The sequence below is a fragment of the Lathyrus oleraceus genome, chromosome 7 (genome assembly GCF_024323335.1).
Source record: "Lathyrus oleraceus cultivar Zhongwan6 chromosome 7, CAAS_Psat_ZW6_1.0, whole genome shotgun sequence".
Classification (NCBI taxonomy): Eukaryota; Viridiplantae; Streptophyta; class Magnoliopsida; order Fabales; family Fabaceae; genus Lathyrus; species Lathyrus oleraceus.
The window spans coordinates 174,385,990-174,402,984 of NC_066585.1; the positions used below are offsets into that span (position 1 = coordinate 174,385,990).

The following is a 16,995-nucleotide window of genomic DNA, read 5'->3' on the forward strand; positions in this document are numbered from 1 at the left end:
GTAATTACATCAAAACTTGGTAAAAGGGACCAATAAAATTGTATAAAAAGTAGTACTAATTGGTCCCTAACAGTGGATACCATTGGAGATAGAGTTTTACTATTGTAGAGTATTCAATTAGTTGTGATTAATTGTTGTTGATTAACTAATGGATTATTATCATAACATTGATATCTTTATGTATATTTGGGCTATTCATTACTAGGTTCGGTTATACGATTTTGATCCGAGAAATATTTCACACTTACTTCCGTGCCATCAATTTTTCTAAGTCCAATTTTAGAATAAATTTTTAACTTAGGATCTATTCGCCCCCTCTAGATCTAGGTCTATCGTCTAACACTTTCTACTTTATCCTCTTCATAGTTTACATGAATTACTAGTTATCAAGTTCTCCTAATCTATATTAATTAATTGATATTTTTGTTTATAAATATTGTTAGTGAGTTTGTTATATCATATGTGACTGCTTGTTTTACTAACCCCTGGTTGAACTTGCATTCATTTAAATAAACTTTTGAGATAATGATTAGAAAAAGTAAATTATTATCCAATGTTCATCGAATTGCATTCATCTTATAATTCATGATTTCCTCTTTAGCCTATAAAATTTGATCATATACCACAAATTCTTCAAAACAATGTTGATATTCTGAGTCTTTCACACAAAATTTAATGTTTCCAAAATAAACTAGAAAAAAAGAGGGAATCAAATTTTGTGTTAAAGACTTAGAAGACATTCATTCATCATCATTATCTGAAGAATTTGGGATTGAATCAAATTATATAGGTTAATGAGGAGAACATAAATTACAAGATGCATGAAATTAGAATATATTTGACCATTTAATTTGTTTATCAAGAATAATTTAATTTTTCTGATTATTATCTCAAAAATCTATTTGAATGGTTGTATATGGTTAATGAGGGGAAGGGAAAACAAGAAATCTCATACTTTATAATAAACTCTTACACATATCACTACTCTTGGAAAATATAACGGTGGTGAAATGTTATTTTTTATGCGCTTTAATTTGGTTGCAGTTGGGTTTCGAACCCATAACCTTATATTTATGACAACAATTATTTAATTCAACTGATGGGATAGGTATCACGATACATAGTTTACCATAACGGTTGGACGCCCGTGGTTGAAAGTAGGAAATTTACAACCACACCCTACTTAACCACAATCGATCGGGAGTGATGGTATCCCTTTTTCAACCATGGTGAAATTGTTTTTTTGTAGTAGTGAGTCAACCCAAAAATTCAAGCAGATGCAAGTGCTCAAAGTTTGTGAAAGATTTAGGTTGAATTAATAAAGACCCTGAGTCTAGGAAAAAAGAGAACATGAATATGAAGTTGGAAAACAAAAGGAAAAAAAGCCAACTTGTTTAACTTTTTGTTAATTATTTCATGAAGTTGTTCATTGCTTACCAGAAATGGTGTTGAATGTCATTTTAATGATTATGTAAAAAAAATATTTGCGTCCCTCTAACAGTGAAAATTTATGACTTTCGTCCTTGTCATGGTTACTTAATGAATGAAGATGAAATTTTGAATTTTATGATTTTCATCCATGTAAGTTTGTGATTTTTTATTTTTATTTTTCATCCATGTGACCTTAATGAACTAAAATCAAGATTTACACAAACTGATAACATATTACATAACCAAAACACATATATCCCAAAAGAGATATGAACTTGTCTTAAAATACAACTTTGTTATGTATAAAAATACCAAAAAATATACATCATAACTAAATCAATAGGTTGGTTCATGTCTACAAATCCAAAAGGCATAACAAAGTCTCAAAATACAACATAACTAAACCATAAGGAAAATTCACTAGGAAGTTTAATGTCTAAAAATCCAAAGGTTGTGTTGGATCAATTCCTTCTCCCTTGAGGTTTTTGCATTTGAGGACCATTGTTCTATCACTCTCCTTAACTTCAATTTCAAGCAACTTTTGGTTTGGTTTTCTTTTTTTGCATAACACAAACACCAAAATATTAGAGGAACATTTTGATATAATAATTGCAAGAGCTCAACTGGTTTAAGAAACTCAAATGGTTTAAGAGTTGGATGAGTTGCAGAAACAACTACCTCAGGTACATCATGTTCAACGATTGGAACAGGTGCGGACAAAATATAATCAAGTGCGGAACGAGTTATACCAGAGTCATGTCCAGCAGTAGAAACATATTCAAATTGAGCAATTAGAACAGATGCAGTTTGAGCAGTTGGAACAAGTGTAGTTTGAGCAGTTTGGGATGTAACATCGTTCATATTTGGTTGAGGTTATGTTTCCTCAAATTCTGCGGCAAGATTTGCAACAAGCATTTCAAACTCAAGATCAATATCAGTTTGAGATTCAATTGGTTGAGGTTGTCCTTGCATTGTGTCGCATCTCAAAAAATACGACCTCGCGAGCGTTCGGGATACTGCAGAATGATTGAACAGATGTGTCATCGAACTTTATTTATTCTAAAGAAGTAAAGGAAAAATATTGATAAAACCCTTAAAAGAAATAAATGGTCGGACCGGTTAGAAGATCGTCGAACTTTACTAATGTCAAAATTAATTTGTCAATTTACATAAAAAGAATATAAAAAACTTATAATATTTTGAAAAACAATTTTATAAAATTCATTTTTAAAAATACATAGAAAAAGTTCATTTTTTTTAAAGTTGAAACAAACAGATCCTTAATGTTCCAAAATGTAGAAAGTAGTTTTTAACAGTGTTTTAAAACTCGATCTTAATCGTTAGTCAGACCGGTTATAAGAAGGTAGAGTCGTCTGATAAGATCATTTCATCATAATTGAAATTCACTTTGAGAAAATTAATGTGCCGCATCCAATTTAAAACTAAAAAATAAATAAAAAATAATTGTTGGTAAATTTTAAACAAATATTATTATTATTTTTAGAAAATATTTGTATTTATTTTATAAAAAAAATTGTTTTATTTTGAAATAAAAAATATTATTTTATTTTTATACATAAGAAAATCCGCAGATAAGTTTCATGCGGTATTTCCTTAGAATTTCATATCGAAGATTAGTTCGGTTGAAAATGTGATTTCTGGCAAAATTCACAGATATTTCTATCGAGTTTTCTCTTAACACTTTATCCATTTTAAGAACTACTAGGAAAATCCGCAAGTGTACTTGCGAAATTTACTGCAAATTTAAGAAAACGTTCAATGCGGGTTTTTGGATGAAGATCGATAAACATTAAACATCACTCTTTCTTGAAATACTTTTATATATTATGAAATTATGAAAAGTTAATTAGAATCTGAACAACAAAATGTTAGTCTAACCATATGGTAAAGATCGACCTCCATAGGTCGGATCCTCATGTGATCCATTTCTAAAAGTCGGACAGGATTTGTTGGGCAAAATCATAGAGAATAAACAAGTTTATTAATGTTTTTCTTTAGGATTAACATTAAACATCACTATTTCTTAACTGAAATACTTTTATCACTTATTATGAAATTATGAAAAGTTAATTAGAATCTGAACGATAATAGATATAAGAAAGAAGTCGTCATAGTTGTATCTAAATGTGTGGTCCAACATCAATTAAATTCAAAAATACAAAACATATATAGTGCTAAACTGGTAAAAAAAAAAGAGAAAATACAAAGACTTTTTCACACCATACAATACAATACAACAAAGATATTACTATAATTATAACCTCCTACTATTTCATCACGCACAATAAAGAAATGAAACAATAATTTCCATATTTTAAATTTTGCGTGAAAGACTTAGAAGACATTCATTCATCATCATTATTTTGTAGAATTTGGGATTGAATCAAATTATATGGGTTAATGAGGAAAACATAAATTACAAGATGCATGAAATTAGAATATATTTGACCGTTTAAGTTGTTTATCAAGAATAATTTAATTTTTCTGATTATCAAAAATCTATTTGAATGGTTGTATATGGTTAATGAGGGGAAGGGAAAAAAAGAAATCTCATATTTTATAATAAACTCTTACACATATCACTACTGTTGGAAAATATAACCGTGGTGAAATGTTATTTTTTATGCGCTTTAATTTGGTTGTAGTTGAGTATCGAACCCATAACTTTATATTTATGACAACAATTGTTTAAGTCAACCGATGTGATAGGTATCGAGATACATAGTTTACCATAACGGTTGGACGCCCGTGGTTGAAAGTAGGAAATTTACAACCACACCCTACTTTACCATAATTGATCGGGCGTGATGGTATCCCTTTTCCAACCATGGTGATTTTTTTTTGTAGTAGTGAGTCAATCCAAAAATTCAAGCAGATGCAAGTGTTCAAAGGTTGTGAAAGATTTAAGTTGAATGAATAAAGACCCTGAGTCTAGGAAAAAAGAGAACATGAATATGAAATTGGAAAACAAAATAAAAAAAAGCCAACTTGTTTAAATTTTTGTTAAACATTTCATGGAGTTGTTCATTGCTTACCAGAAATGGTGTTGAATGTCATTTTAATGATTCTGTAAAAAAATTATTTGCATCCCTCTAACAATAACAATTTATGACTTCCTTCCTTGTCATGGTTACTTAATGAATGAAGATGAAGTTTTGAATTTAATGATTTTCATCCCTGTAAGTTTGTGATTTTTTTTTGTTTTTATCCATGTATCTTAATGAACTAAAATCGAGATTTACACAAACTGATAACGTATTCTTAAAATAACCAAATACATATAGCCCAAAAGGCATATGAACTAGTCTTAAAATACAACTTTGTTATGTGTAAAACTATAACAAAAATACATCATAATTAAATCAATAGGTTGGTTCATGTCTACAAATCCAAAAGGCATAACAAAGTCTCAAAATACATCATAACTAAACCATAAGGAAAATTCACTAGGATGTTTAATGTCTAAAAATCCAAAGGTTGTGTTGGATCAATTCATTCTCCCTTGAGGTTTTTGCATTTTAGGACTGTTGTTCTATCACTCTCCTTAACTTCAATTTCCAAGCAACTTTTGGTTTGGTTTTCTTTTTCTGCATAACACAGACACCAAAATATTAGAGGAGCATTTTGATATAATAATTGCAAGAGCTTAACTAGTTTAAGAAACTCAATTGGTTTAAGAGTTGAAAATGTGATTTCATAACGGAGATTAGTTCGGTTGAAAATGTGATTTCTGCAGCAACATCTGCAGATTGAAAATGTGATTTCTGCTGCAAAATCTGCAGGTTGAAAATGTGATTTTTGCAACAAAATCCGCAGGTATTTCTATCGAGTTTTTTCTTAACACTATAATCATTTTAAGAAATACTAGGAAAATACGCAGGTATACTTGCGAAATTTACTGCAAATTTAGAAAAAGGTTCAATCTGAGGTTTTGGATGAAACCCAGGCCAAACAACAAAATGTTAGTCTAACCATATGGTAAAGATCGACCTCCATAGGTCAGATCCTCATGTGATCCATTTCTAAAAGTCAGATAGGATTTGTTGGGCAAAACCGTAGAGAATAAACAAGTTTATTAACGTTTTTCTTTAGGATGAACATTAAACATCACTCTTTCTTAACTGAAATACTTTTATCACTTATTATGAAATTATGAAAAGTTAATTAGAATCTGAACGATAATAGATATAAGAAAGAAGTCATCATAGTTGTATCTAAATGTGTGGTCCAACATCAATTAAATTCAAAAATACAAAACATATATGGTGCTAAACTGGTAAAAAATAAAGAGAAAATACAAAGACTTTTTCACACCATACAATACAATACAACAAAGATATTACTATAATGATAACCTCCTACTATTTCATCACGCACAATAAAGAAATGAAGCAATAATGTCCATATTGCAAACATTTACCTGATTATATTATGCAACTTATAAAAAAGTGTTTAAGGGCTAGAGGTTGAAGAAGGTGGTGGGGTGAGAAATGGGATGGAAGGGAAAGTGGTCGGGATTGAGGTGGGAATGTTGGGAAGTGAAGTGATTGCTGGCAATGGTGGAATGTTGAGAGTTGGAATATTTGTAGGAAAGGGAAGAAGTGGTGGCATAGTGAGTTTAGGAAGAGATGGAATGGTAGTAGGTAATGGAGGAAGACTTGCTTGAGGTAATGTTGGAATTGAAGGCAGAGGTGGCAATGCTGTTGGCTTTGGTAAAGTTGGAATGCCGGGAAAATTTGGTTGTGTGGTTGTTTGTAAAAGTTGGCGAGCTTCCAGGATCATGCTTGACATTGTTACAACAAGAAGTAAAGCAGTGATGATTGATTTGGTTGATGCCATTGATAACTTTCTGTATTGAGAGAAGTTGCTTTGGTGTTTGATTAGGAACAAAGGGATGATTGATGGTCTTATATAGAGTAAGAGAGATTTGATGGAGGGGAGTATTTAGTTAGTTGAACTTCCAATGTTTCATTTTGTGGTTAGACTTGACTTCTCAATTATCTCATGACTATACCGTCAATATTTAAACAACTAAAATATGTTGATTGTTGTTGGTACTTTCAAGGCACCTATAAATCCTTTCAACATGCTCAAACGATAATTTAGGTGATCTACCACAATCCTTAATTAATATCCACAGCAAGATACTCTACAAATAATAAACAACATACATCAATATTACAAATAGGCTGAATAAATAAATATAGTTTCGTTCAATAGTATATGCATAAAATAACGGCATAATGTCCTATGATCAATTTTGTCCCAAGAGAAACCATTTTGTAAAATCTGAATAATATATGCTAATGTATAAATAATGTACAAGCATTCATTTCTACATATTATTCTAAAAAATATTTGATTCATTTACTAAAGGTCTGAATACAAATTAATACTATAAAAAAATTTAGTAAAAATAAATAAAATACTGACCCTCCGTTAAACTAGTAAATAAATATTTATCATCTTCAATTTAAAAACTATATTTTCAAAGTCATTGTTGTTCCCCTAAGATCTATAAGTTTGTTTTTCAAATACAATTCTTATATTACATTATACACCTACACCATATTTTCAAAATATTATAAGAACATATTATTTTTAAAAAAAAATATATATATTTTTTTATTTTTATTTTTATTTTCTAAATATTTATTAATCAATTTTATAACTATTTTAACCAACATCATAACTTGTATTAATCAATTTTGGTGATTATTCAAAATTATTTTTAATATTTAGACGTTTATTAACCAATTTCATAGATTCATTAGCCAACTTTTTACTTTTCATTAGTCAATTTTGGTTTATATCTAAAAATTATTTTTAATATCTAAACGTTTATAAACCAACTTCGTCACTTCATTAACCAATCTTTTACATTTTAATTAACCAATTTTTTTTACTACTTTAAGTCAATGTTCATGTCTACTGTTCATAGATACTATTTACGTGTATTGTTCACGTAATATTCACGTATTGTTCATAAATATGTTATTTTATTTTAAAAATACATTGTTCACCGTACAAATACGGTGAACAGTGTATACGGTGTAAGTATTTAGTGTAAAAATGTGTAGGAATAACAATGATGTAAAAGGCAAATAAGATCACTTTGTAACTTTTCTTAATGAAGTATATGTCAATTTCAATATATTTGGACATGTTTTTTTTCATATTTACGAAAAGATATTGCATTACGGTCAAAACAATTAACCGTGATTATATATTCATGGAGTGACAAGATTCGAATCTCAGCGCTAACAATTTTCTACGTTTTCGTTACAATGAAGATTGTCCTTATATATATATATATATATATGGCTCTAGATCAAATGACATCAAGGTGTCAAACTTAGTAACATTACACATCCGATAACTCTTCACCCCATACCCGTATAACAAAATTCATCATTAGATTGAAAACTATTATCATATAGATCATGTCTATAAAATTTAACATCAATTAGAAATTATTTGACATGTCAACGAGATGCATAAAAACTAACATCTTACAAAACTTCATGATAACCGTTACTTATAATAATTCTCTTTAACATATCAATTAAGTTTTTATTTATGTGAAATTTTATAGGTGTGGTCTATTTAATAATAATTTTCAATTCAACCGGGAATTTCGTTATACGGACATGAGATAAAGAGTTATTGAAGGTGTCATGTTACTAAGTCTGACACCTTGATATCATTTGATCATATATATATATATATATATATATATATATATATATATATATATATATATATATATATATATATATATATATATATATATATATATATATATATATATATATATATATATATATATATATATATATATATATATATATATATATATATATAATTGTCACCATGGTTGATAATGTTTGAAAAGGCATTACATTTCATTACTGTTTTTGAATACGACTGTAGTGAAATTGTTTACCCAAATATAGGCGACTTTTCATATGCAGCTAGCAAGTGGTTATGGTTATTTACTTATCACTGATGCAACTTGTTGTGTTAACATGGATCTAAGACAGTTGCGAACTTGTGTTCGCCGTGGAAATATTACATGAGTCTGTCATATAATATTCTCATAGTGAACACATGTTTTCTACTCTCCCTTCTACTTTATCCTCTTCATAGCTTTCAGGAATGTTTAGTTATCAAGTTATCCTAATCTATTATAATTAATTGATGTTTTTGTTAATAAATGTTGTTAGTGAGTTTGTTATATCATATGTGATTGTTCATTTCACTAAGCCCTCATTGAACTTGCATCCATTTAAATAGATTTTTGAGACAATAATAATAAAAATTAAATTATTATTGAAAAACAACTTAGACGATCCAATGTTTATCGATTTGCATGGATCTTGTAATCGTGATTTCCTCTTTAGCCCATAGAATTTGATTCAATGCCACAAATTCTTCAAAATAATGATGATAAATAGATCTCAGTCTGAGTCTTTCACACAAAATTTAATGTTTGCAAAACAAACTAGAAAAAAAAAAGAGGGAATCAAATATTGTGTGAAAGCTTTAGAAGACATCCATTCATCATAATTACTTTGAAAATTTTGGGATTGAATCAAATTATGTGGGTTAATGAGGAAATCATGAATTATAAGATGAATGCAATTCGAAAAACATTGGACTATTTCAATTGTTTTTCAAGAATAATTTAATTTTTTTGATTATTATCTCAAAAATCTATTTGAATGGTGATATATGGTCAATGAGGGGCAGGTAAAAACAAGCAATCCTATATTTTATAATAAACCCTTGCACATACCACAACAGTTGTTTACTATAAGTGTTATGATAGGTAGCACACTACCTAGCTTATAGCCATGGTCATACGCCGATTGTGGAAACCAACATAGATACAATTACACGCTACCTAACAACGGACGCACAACCGTCATTATGTATTTCACATTCGTCATTATATGTGTTTTCTATAGTAGTGAATCGAAGTTTGTAAAAATGACCAAGGGGAATTTCGATAGCAGTGAAGCAGTGATGTTCTATTTAAGGTATGTGTTTTTGTCCCCATTGTGTGTTACCATGAATTTCTATGTTATTATATGGTCCAAGATGTTAACATGAGGTCGACCATGACTTTTCTATGTAAATGTGTGGTCCCGGCTGTTTTCTTGTTTTATTATGTGGTCCACCATCTTTATTTAGTGTTATTATTTGGTCCCACATTGTGATCCGTTGTCGCGCACGGGTCAAAATGAGTAATTAGACAAATATAGTTTAGCGGAAGCGACAACTCGAGTATCGTATCGCAAGGATTCTTGTATTATTCTTAACCTAATGGAATCGGTTTAAGGGGGCTTTATGTTTTAGTGGTCGATTTAGAAAACAAAGCAAAAAAAATGATTAAAATAAGCGATTATAAAATAAGTCAATCTACTGTTTTCGGTTTCCGACTAATCATTGGTTTTTACCTACCAATTCCCTAAGCGGCTTCGATCTCTATTCGATTCAAATTCGATTGACAAGCGCAATAGATATATGATAGATTTATATTCCTATATTCCGAATTAAGAAAACGGATAAATACAATCGTGAATTAAGCAAACACGATTTACAAACGTAATTTAACGACAAAGCGATGAAAACGGCGAAAAATAGTTAGGAATGCAAGCATATGAATTTAATCAAAACCATTCCACAAAATACAGATTAAGCAAATGCAATTTTATAGAATAGAATTGAAAGAGAACAAAATTAAATTGATAAAATAAAAACTCAAAGCCTTGGAAATTCGGTTACAGCAAATTGACTCTAGGAGATTAGTTCCTCTTCATGATTGCACAAAAGCAAAAAGTTATTGTGAATAATGTGTATTTTCTATAGTATCGCGGCTGCCCTTTTAAACAGAATAAGGGTTTCACTAATAATTCAAATTGGGCCGGAAAACCTAAATTTGACCCAACAAATGGCCCAAATTTTTTTTTTCCTAAAGTACAAAACTTCAACGAATTATTTGAGACGTCTACACTTCGAATCAACTTTTGTCTTCAACATAAAAGTTGTAGCTCTTTGTCTTAGCTTTCCAACGCATGTCAGAACTTGAAAAACGGCATCTCGTAGCTCAAGTTATGATCCGAATAGTGGACAAGTATCAAATAACCGCTAAAACTGAAAATAGCAAACGAAAATAGATTAAAGGCAACCATGAACTTAAATCTAAAAACATAATAAAATAGTAAAATAAGAAAAATAAACTAGATAAATGCCCAAGTACAATTATAGAAAAATGTGCATCAAAATATACTGATCAAATTCCCCCACACTTGAACTTTTGCACTCCGAGCAAAATTACAATTTCAAAACAAAAGGAAAGAAAACAGAGCATGCACTTCCAAAAGTTTTCAAGATACAAGGTATAAGCATAATTCTAAGTCTAAACTTCAAGAATATGGTGTTAATAAGCAATTTTTTGTGACATTCAAAGTAGATAGAAAAACAGATTACGAAAAAGTACATCAACAGCAGTAAGATCCTCACAGGATATAATTCACTCAACTCTCAAGTGTTTAGATTAATTGTTTACACTCAAAGCATAACATGAAAATTAGTACTACCATAAGCTTGAAAGGACTCTAACATCCACAGTTGAAATACATGCACACAAAGATCAAAAGGATTTTTATTTGGTTGTAACGTGGCCAAGGTAAGGGTGAAATAAATCCTAAGGGGTACTAGGCTAAAATTCAAAGAGATAAAAGAGACTTGAAAGAAACTGCGGGAGTTGAATTTACAAAATATTTCATTCACTTGAACAACTCTATAGCAATTGTTTTCTTTTCTTCTTCATCTTTTTTTTTGAAGGAGTATGTATTGACATGTATTGAAATATTACAAACAATTTTTTTTCTTCCTCTTATCCTTCTATTTTTTTCATTCCTTTTTTTTCTTTTCTATTTTCTTTTTCTATTTTTTTTTCTTTTTCTGCCAACTTCTGAAACATTACAAATATAGTTATTCAACCCCACACAACTCCAAACAAGACTCTTTTAACCCTTTGAATAGGGTGATAACGTTTTTTTCACTTCTCGGCTTGTAATGAGTTTTAAACAAAAAAAAAGATAATATGCTCAAGGGGGTTTCAAACAAGGGATGATATTATTTCAGGGTTGGCTTTTTGACTAACTGGCTAAATAAAACAAAAAACAAAACTGCCTTTATCATATCAGTGTGCACAAGTAAACAACAACATCAACAAGAGTCAATTCAAGTTCTAGAGACTAACAAATATGAGTGAATCACACAAGAAAGAAAGAGATGAATTTTTGTATGTTATCCATATAAGGCTCAAAGCTCACCAATGTTAATGATCTACTGCTAAAGATATACAATTTAGAGTTTAGTCATACCTATCCTACTAAAAATGCACAACAAATTTTTCACATCACACCACAAGACTTTAGTCAAGAGAACTAAGAAAAATACTCATAATTGTAACTCAAAAACCAAGGGAAAAAACATGCAATTTTTTTTATTTTAAATTTGAACCAAAAACAGAGAAAAACTGAAAACAAAACAAAGAAAACAAACAAATAAATGGTTCCTTCCCCCACACTTAAAACATACATTGTCCTTAATGAAAGATCATAAATATAAAATAAAAGTGAGAGAAAGGAAAGAACACACCCGAGGAGTCAAGGCGGATAAGTCATTGCATAAACAGCCTTTCCCAAAGAGATCTCTTCTACAGTCTCTTCTTCCAAAGTCGGGTTCTCATGGAGTAGCTTTGGGGAGTGTCCATTGACCTTGAAATTTTGATTAGTGCATTTGTCTTGTATTCCAGGATCAAAGAAGTATCTTCGATAAGTAAAAGTGTTAAATGGACACGTGAAAGTGATCTCCTTTTTTACAACATCAAGAATTAAAGGATTATGGGGCTGTCTCACTACTTTTGTTTCATCTTTAAGTGAGATCCTATGCATACATATGGATGAGCTAATATCACGAATGTCAGCCAAGGTCCATCCAATTCCCTTCTTATATTTTTGGTTAAGTTAAAGCTTTGATGAATAATATGAATCCTTGGGAAGTGGTTTAGGGTCTACAGAATATAGTTGTTCAATGGATGGTATGTTTAGGGCAGCCAGAATGTCAAGAGCTTCAGCTACATAAACAACTTCATTTACACTGTCACCCTGCAAGGCAGCGTCAATCTCATCACAAATAGCACAAAGGTTAGTGTTAGTACAATCATCACATGAGTAAATATCATCAAAACCAGATAAAGTTGGAAAACCATCTCTGAAAAAAAATCAGAATAAGCTTCATCAACAACTTCAGAAAGCAACTCTATCTGAAAAATAGAATGTTCTTCCTCGTCAATCTTCTTATTTTTCAGTACTCCTTGTGGGAAAGGGATTGGTGATACATACTTTTTTCAACCTCAACAACAATAGAAGGTTTAAGTTTATTTTCAGGTGTTACACTAACAATTTTTTCATTTTTTTCTGGGGCTGGTTCTGCAACTTTTCTGGTCTCAAGAAAATTGCACTCACATTGAGGCATTTTGGATTCACTACTATTTGGGCAGGTAGTTAGTTCGATCCTCGAGCTTGCTGCATGACATTCATTGAAGTGGCAAGCTGTCCAATTTGTGTTTGTAAAGTCTGAATACTAGAATCTGTTCGTTGTTGAAACTGAAGATTATTTACAGTCATTTGCTTGACAAGATCCTCAAGTGAAGGTTCATAAGGTGAATAGGTGGTTACTTGTGGGGGGTTATATGGTGGTGGTGGTAGAATGGGTAACATCAATTGTTTCACTAAAGAGGTAAGTTCATCAATTCTGGTTTCTAGAGCCTTGTTGAAAGAAGAAATCTGAATCTCATTCATACCTTTTGCTTGGACCATAAAATTATCCATTGTTGTGAACTATTGGGAGTTAAGTGACATGTTCTTAATCAAGGATTTGACAGCAACATGATATTCAATACACAAAGCATTATAATCAAGATCAAGGGCAACAAGTTCTCTCAGAGTTCTTTGGTCAACCATGTTAAACTCAATAGAAAAGGAAAAAAAATTAACAAACAATGAGAAAACACAACTAATTCAGCAATGCAACAACAAATAAGAAAATACCGGCAATGTCCCTATTAAGTAAAAACAATTGAAATACAAAACAAATGATTAAAATAAAATACAAAAAATACAAAAACACAAAAATTAATCTAATAACGTCAATTAAGAATTTTGAGAATTTTTTAAGAATTTTCTGAAACTACCAAAACAGAAATAAAATCATAAAAAATAGAAAAATAGGGAATTTCGATTTTTTAGGATGACTTCTACTATTTAATCCCTAAATAGAGGTTTTTGATCCTTGGTTTTTTCCTAGTTAATCGACAAAGAATCGGAATATTTTGAAACGATTTTCTAAAAAAAAAAACAGATTTATTTTTATCCTAAAACGCAAAAACACCAGAACACAAGAAAGTTAGGGCAAAAAAAATGTTAAAACACGACACCTATTACTATAATAATAGTTAGACTATAATAATGGTTAAAATCTACAAGAATCCCCGGCAACGACACCAATTTGATCCGCTGTCGCGCACGGGTCATAACGAGTAATTAGAAAACTATAGTTTAGCGGAAGCAACAACTCGAGTATCGTATTGCAAGGATTCTTGTATTGTTCTTAACCTAATGGAATCGATTTAAGGGGGGTTTATGTTTGAGTGGTCGATTTAGAAAACAAAACAAAAAAAAATGATTAAAATAAGCGATTATAAAATAAGTCAATCTACTGTTTTCGGTTTTCGGATAATCACTGAATTTTACCTACCAATTCCCTAAGCAACTACGATCTCTATTCGATTCAAATTCGATTGACAAACGCAATAGATATATGATGGATTTATATTCCTATATTTTGAATTAAGAAAACGGATAAATACATTCGTGAATTAAACAAACACGATTTACAAACGCAATTTAACGACAAAGCGACGAAAATAGCGATTAATAGTTAGGAATGCAATCATACGAATTTAATCAAAACCATTCCATAAAATATAGATTAATAAAATGCAATTTTATAGAATAGAATTGAAAGAGAACAAAATTAAATTGATAGAATAAAAACCTCAAACCTTGGAAATTCGGTTACAGCAAATTGACTCTAGGAGATTAGTTCCTCTTCATGATCGCACAAAAGCAAAAAGTTATTGTGAATAATGTGTATTTTCTACAGTATCACAGCTTCCCTTTTAAATAGAATAAGGGTTTCACTAATAATTCAAATTGGGCCGGAAAACCTAAATTCGGCCCAACAAATGGCCCAAAAGAAAATATTTCCTAAAGTACGAAACTTCAACGAATTATTTGAGACGTCTACACTCCGAATAAGCTTTTGTCTTCAACATAAAAGTTGTAGCTCTTTCTCTTAGCTTTCCAACGCATGTCAAAACTTGGAAAACGTCATCCCGTAGCTCAAGTTATGATCCGAACAGTGGACAAGTATCAAATAACCGCTAAAACTGAAAATAACAAACGAAAATAGATTAAAGGCAACCATGAACTTAAATCTAAAAACATAATAAAATAGTAAAATAAGAAAAATAAACTAGATAAATGCCCAAGTACAATTATAGAAGAATGTGCATCAAAATGCACTGATCACATTGCATGTTAATTTATTCCTTTTTCTTAATTGACAATCATCTAAGAATTATAAGGTTAGTTTAAGAATATACCATAGGGGTAGATTAGTTCTTGAACCTGATAAGTGGTATGTTGATGGATATGTATATGAGATGAATTGGAAGTGGGATGTGAATTTCATGTTGTTCTTGCTAAAAACACTAAAAGATTGACTTCCCCGATGCAAGTCAGGGAGATCCCCAAATGATTGGTTAAGTGTCTGTAAATATTTTTCTTAGATGGTTATTATATGTCCTCTTACTCATGGAGGAAGTCTCCTTTTATACTCCTTTAACCTTCAATGACCCTTAAAGGGATGCTTCTTCATATTCCTCATTAAGGTGACTCATAATAGTGTATGTCGTCTTCCATAATCATCACATAACGTCTTTTCCCTTAGCTTCTGTAACATCCTGTCGTTATGGAGATGTGTCATAATCGTCCATTTTGACTATTCACATGACTTCCTAGTATTGCTTATAGGGTCGGAGTCGACTTTTTTTTTCTGTCAGAGTTTACTACAAGGACGATATGCTTGTATTGTCGGTATGTGAACCTTAACCAGATTTCGATTTTTTGAAATATTCGTGCTTATCCGACTTACCGGCCTCCTAGTACTCGGTTTACAAAAACTCGTCTTTTTTAGGAATTCTGGGATGTACATAAGCCCCTCGATCATAAGGTCATATTAGATTGAAGTGTTCGGTCAATATAATCTTTGAATTCCCTCTTCCCTAAACCGACCTCCTACTCGGCGAATCACTGAAGTGTCAATCATCTTAATGATGACAAATATTTCTCTTTCCTCATCGTGATAGTTTTTATGGAAACTCTCACTTATCATTATTTCTCTTTTTTATGTGAATTCTTGACTGTTACAAACTTGTTTTTAAAGGGACTTTGTTTTTCCATTTTGTTTATTACCAAAACTAGTGATCTTCTCCCTAAGTGTTGTGGAAATTTTTTTACACCATCCCTCACTCGATTCTTATGCTATCTCAAGCCCATGTATCATTTTATTTCCCATTTTAACTCTTTTTGTTCTTTCTTTATGTCTTGAATACGAAGCTATAGTTACTCGGGAGAATGTTTGATTTCCCTTACTGTTAATGATAAAAATATGATTTGGAATGCTTACATGCGAGATTGTAAGGGTTATTTGAGTCGAATGGATTTTGATCGGATTATTAGAGAAGCTTATGGTGAAATCTCTTCACCCCAGGTTTTTTAGACACTCAAATGGAGGCTACAGGATCCCTGATAGATAAAAAAGTCATAAGTTAGAACCATAATATTATTAACGAAAGCTACATCTCGAATCTTCATTCTAACTCCCTAGTCTCTTCAACCGAAAATGAAGAAGATGTTATACTAGCACCTTGTGTGGATGGTGAGAGTGTCTGATGAATACTTATATTTCTATTCATGAGTGATTGAGAAATTTAAAACCCATATCCCGTTTAATGATTTTGAGTCCGATCTCTTCAAAAACCTAAATATAGCCCATTCTCAATTACGCTCAAATGGTTGGGGTTTATCAAGGCTTTTGAAATTGTTTGTGATGCAACGGACATAACGCCTACCTTAGGATTGTTTTTCTCATTTTTCAAGTTGAAAGGGGTGGAAAAATGAGTTCGAGTTTTCCTCAACAGGGTTCAGGGAAAGAGCTTTCTACAAGCTTATATTACTAATTATAAGGATTTTAAGGACAAATTCATTCGAGTGAAGAGCGGAAAGATATGTCTCCGGGTCATGTATGCGCTGGACGGGAACTATGGTTTCCCAATGTATTGGTCAAATAGTCCATTGCTGGTCTCCGGCTTTGACTATAACAAGTTAAGCGTTTTGGGAG

At 30.9% G+C, this 16,995-nt stretch overlaps 1 protein-coding gene across 1 annotated transcript; it reads right to left on the reverse strand.

Annotated features, from left to right (window-relative positions):
- Positions 1–5,702: 5,702 nt before the first annotated feature.
- On the reverse strand, positions 5,703–6,317 carry LOC127107563 (uncharacterized). The gene has a single exon (XM_051044853.1). It carries the CDS (start codon positions 6,289–6,291, stop codon positions 5,905–5,907), a length of 387 nt encoding a protein of 128 aa, XP_050900810.1. The 5' UTR covers positions 6,292–6,317; the 3' UTR covers positions 5,703–5,904.
- Positions 6,318–16,995: the final 10,678 nt, after the last annotated feature.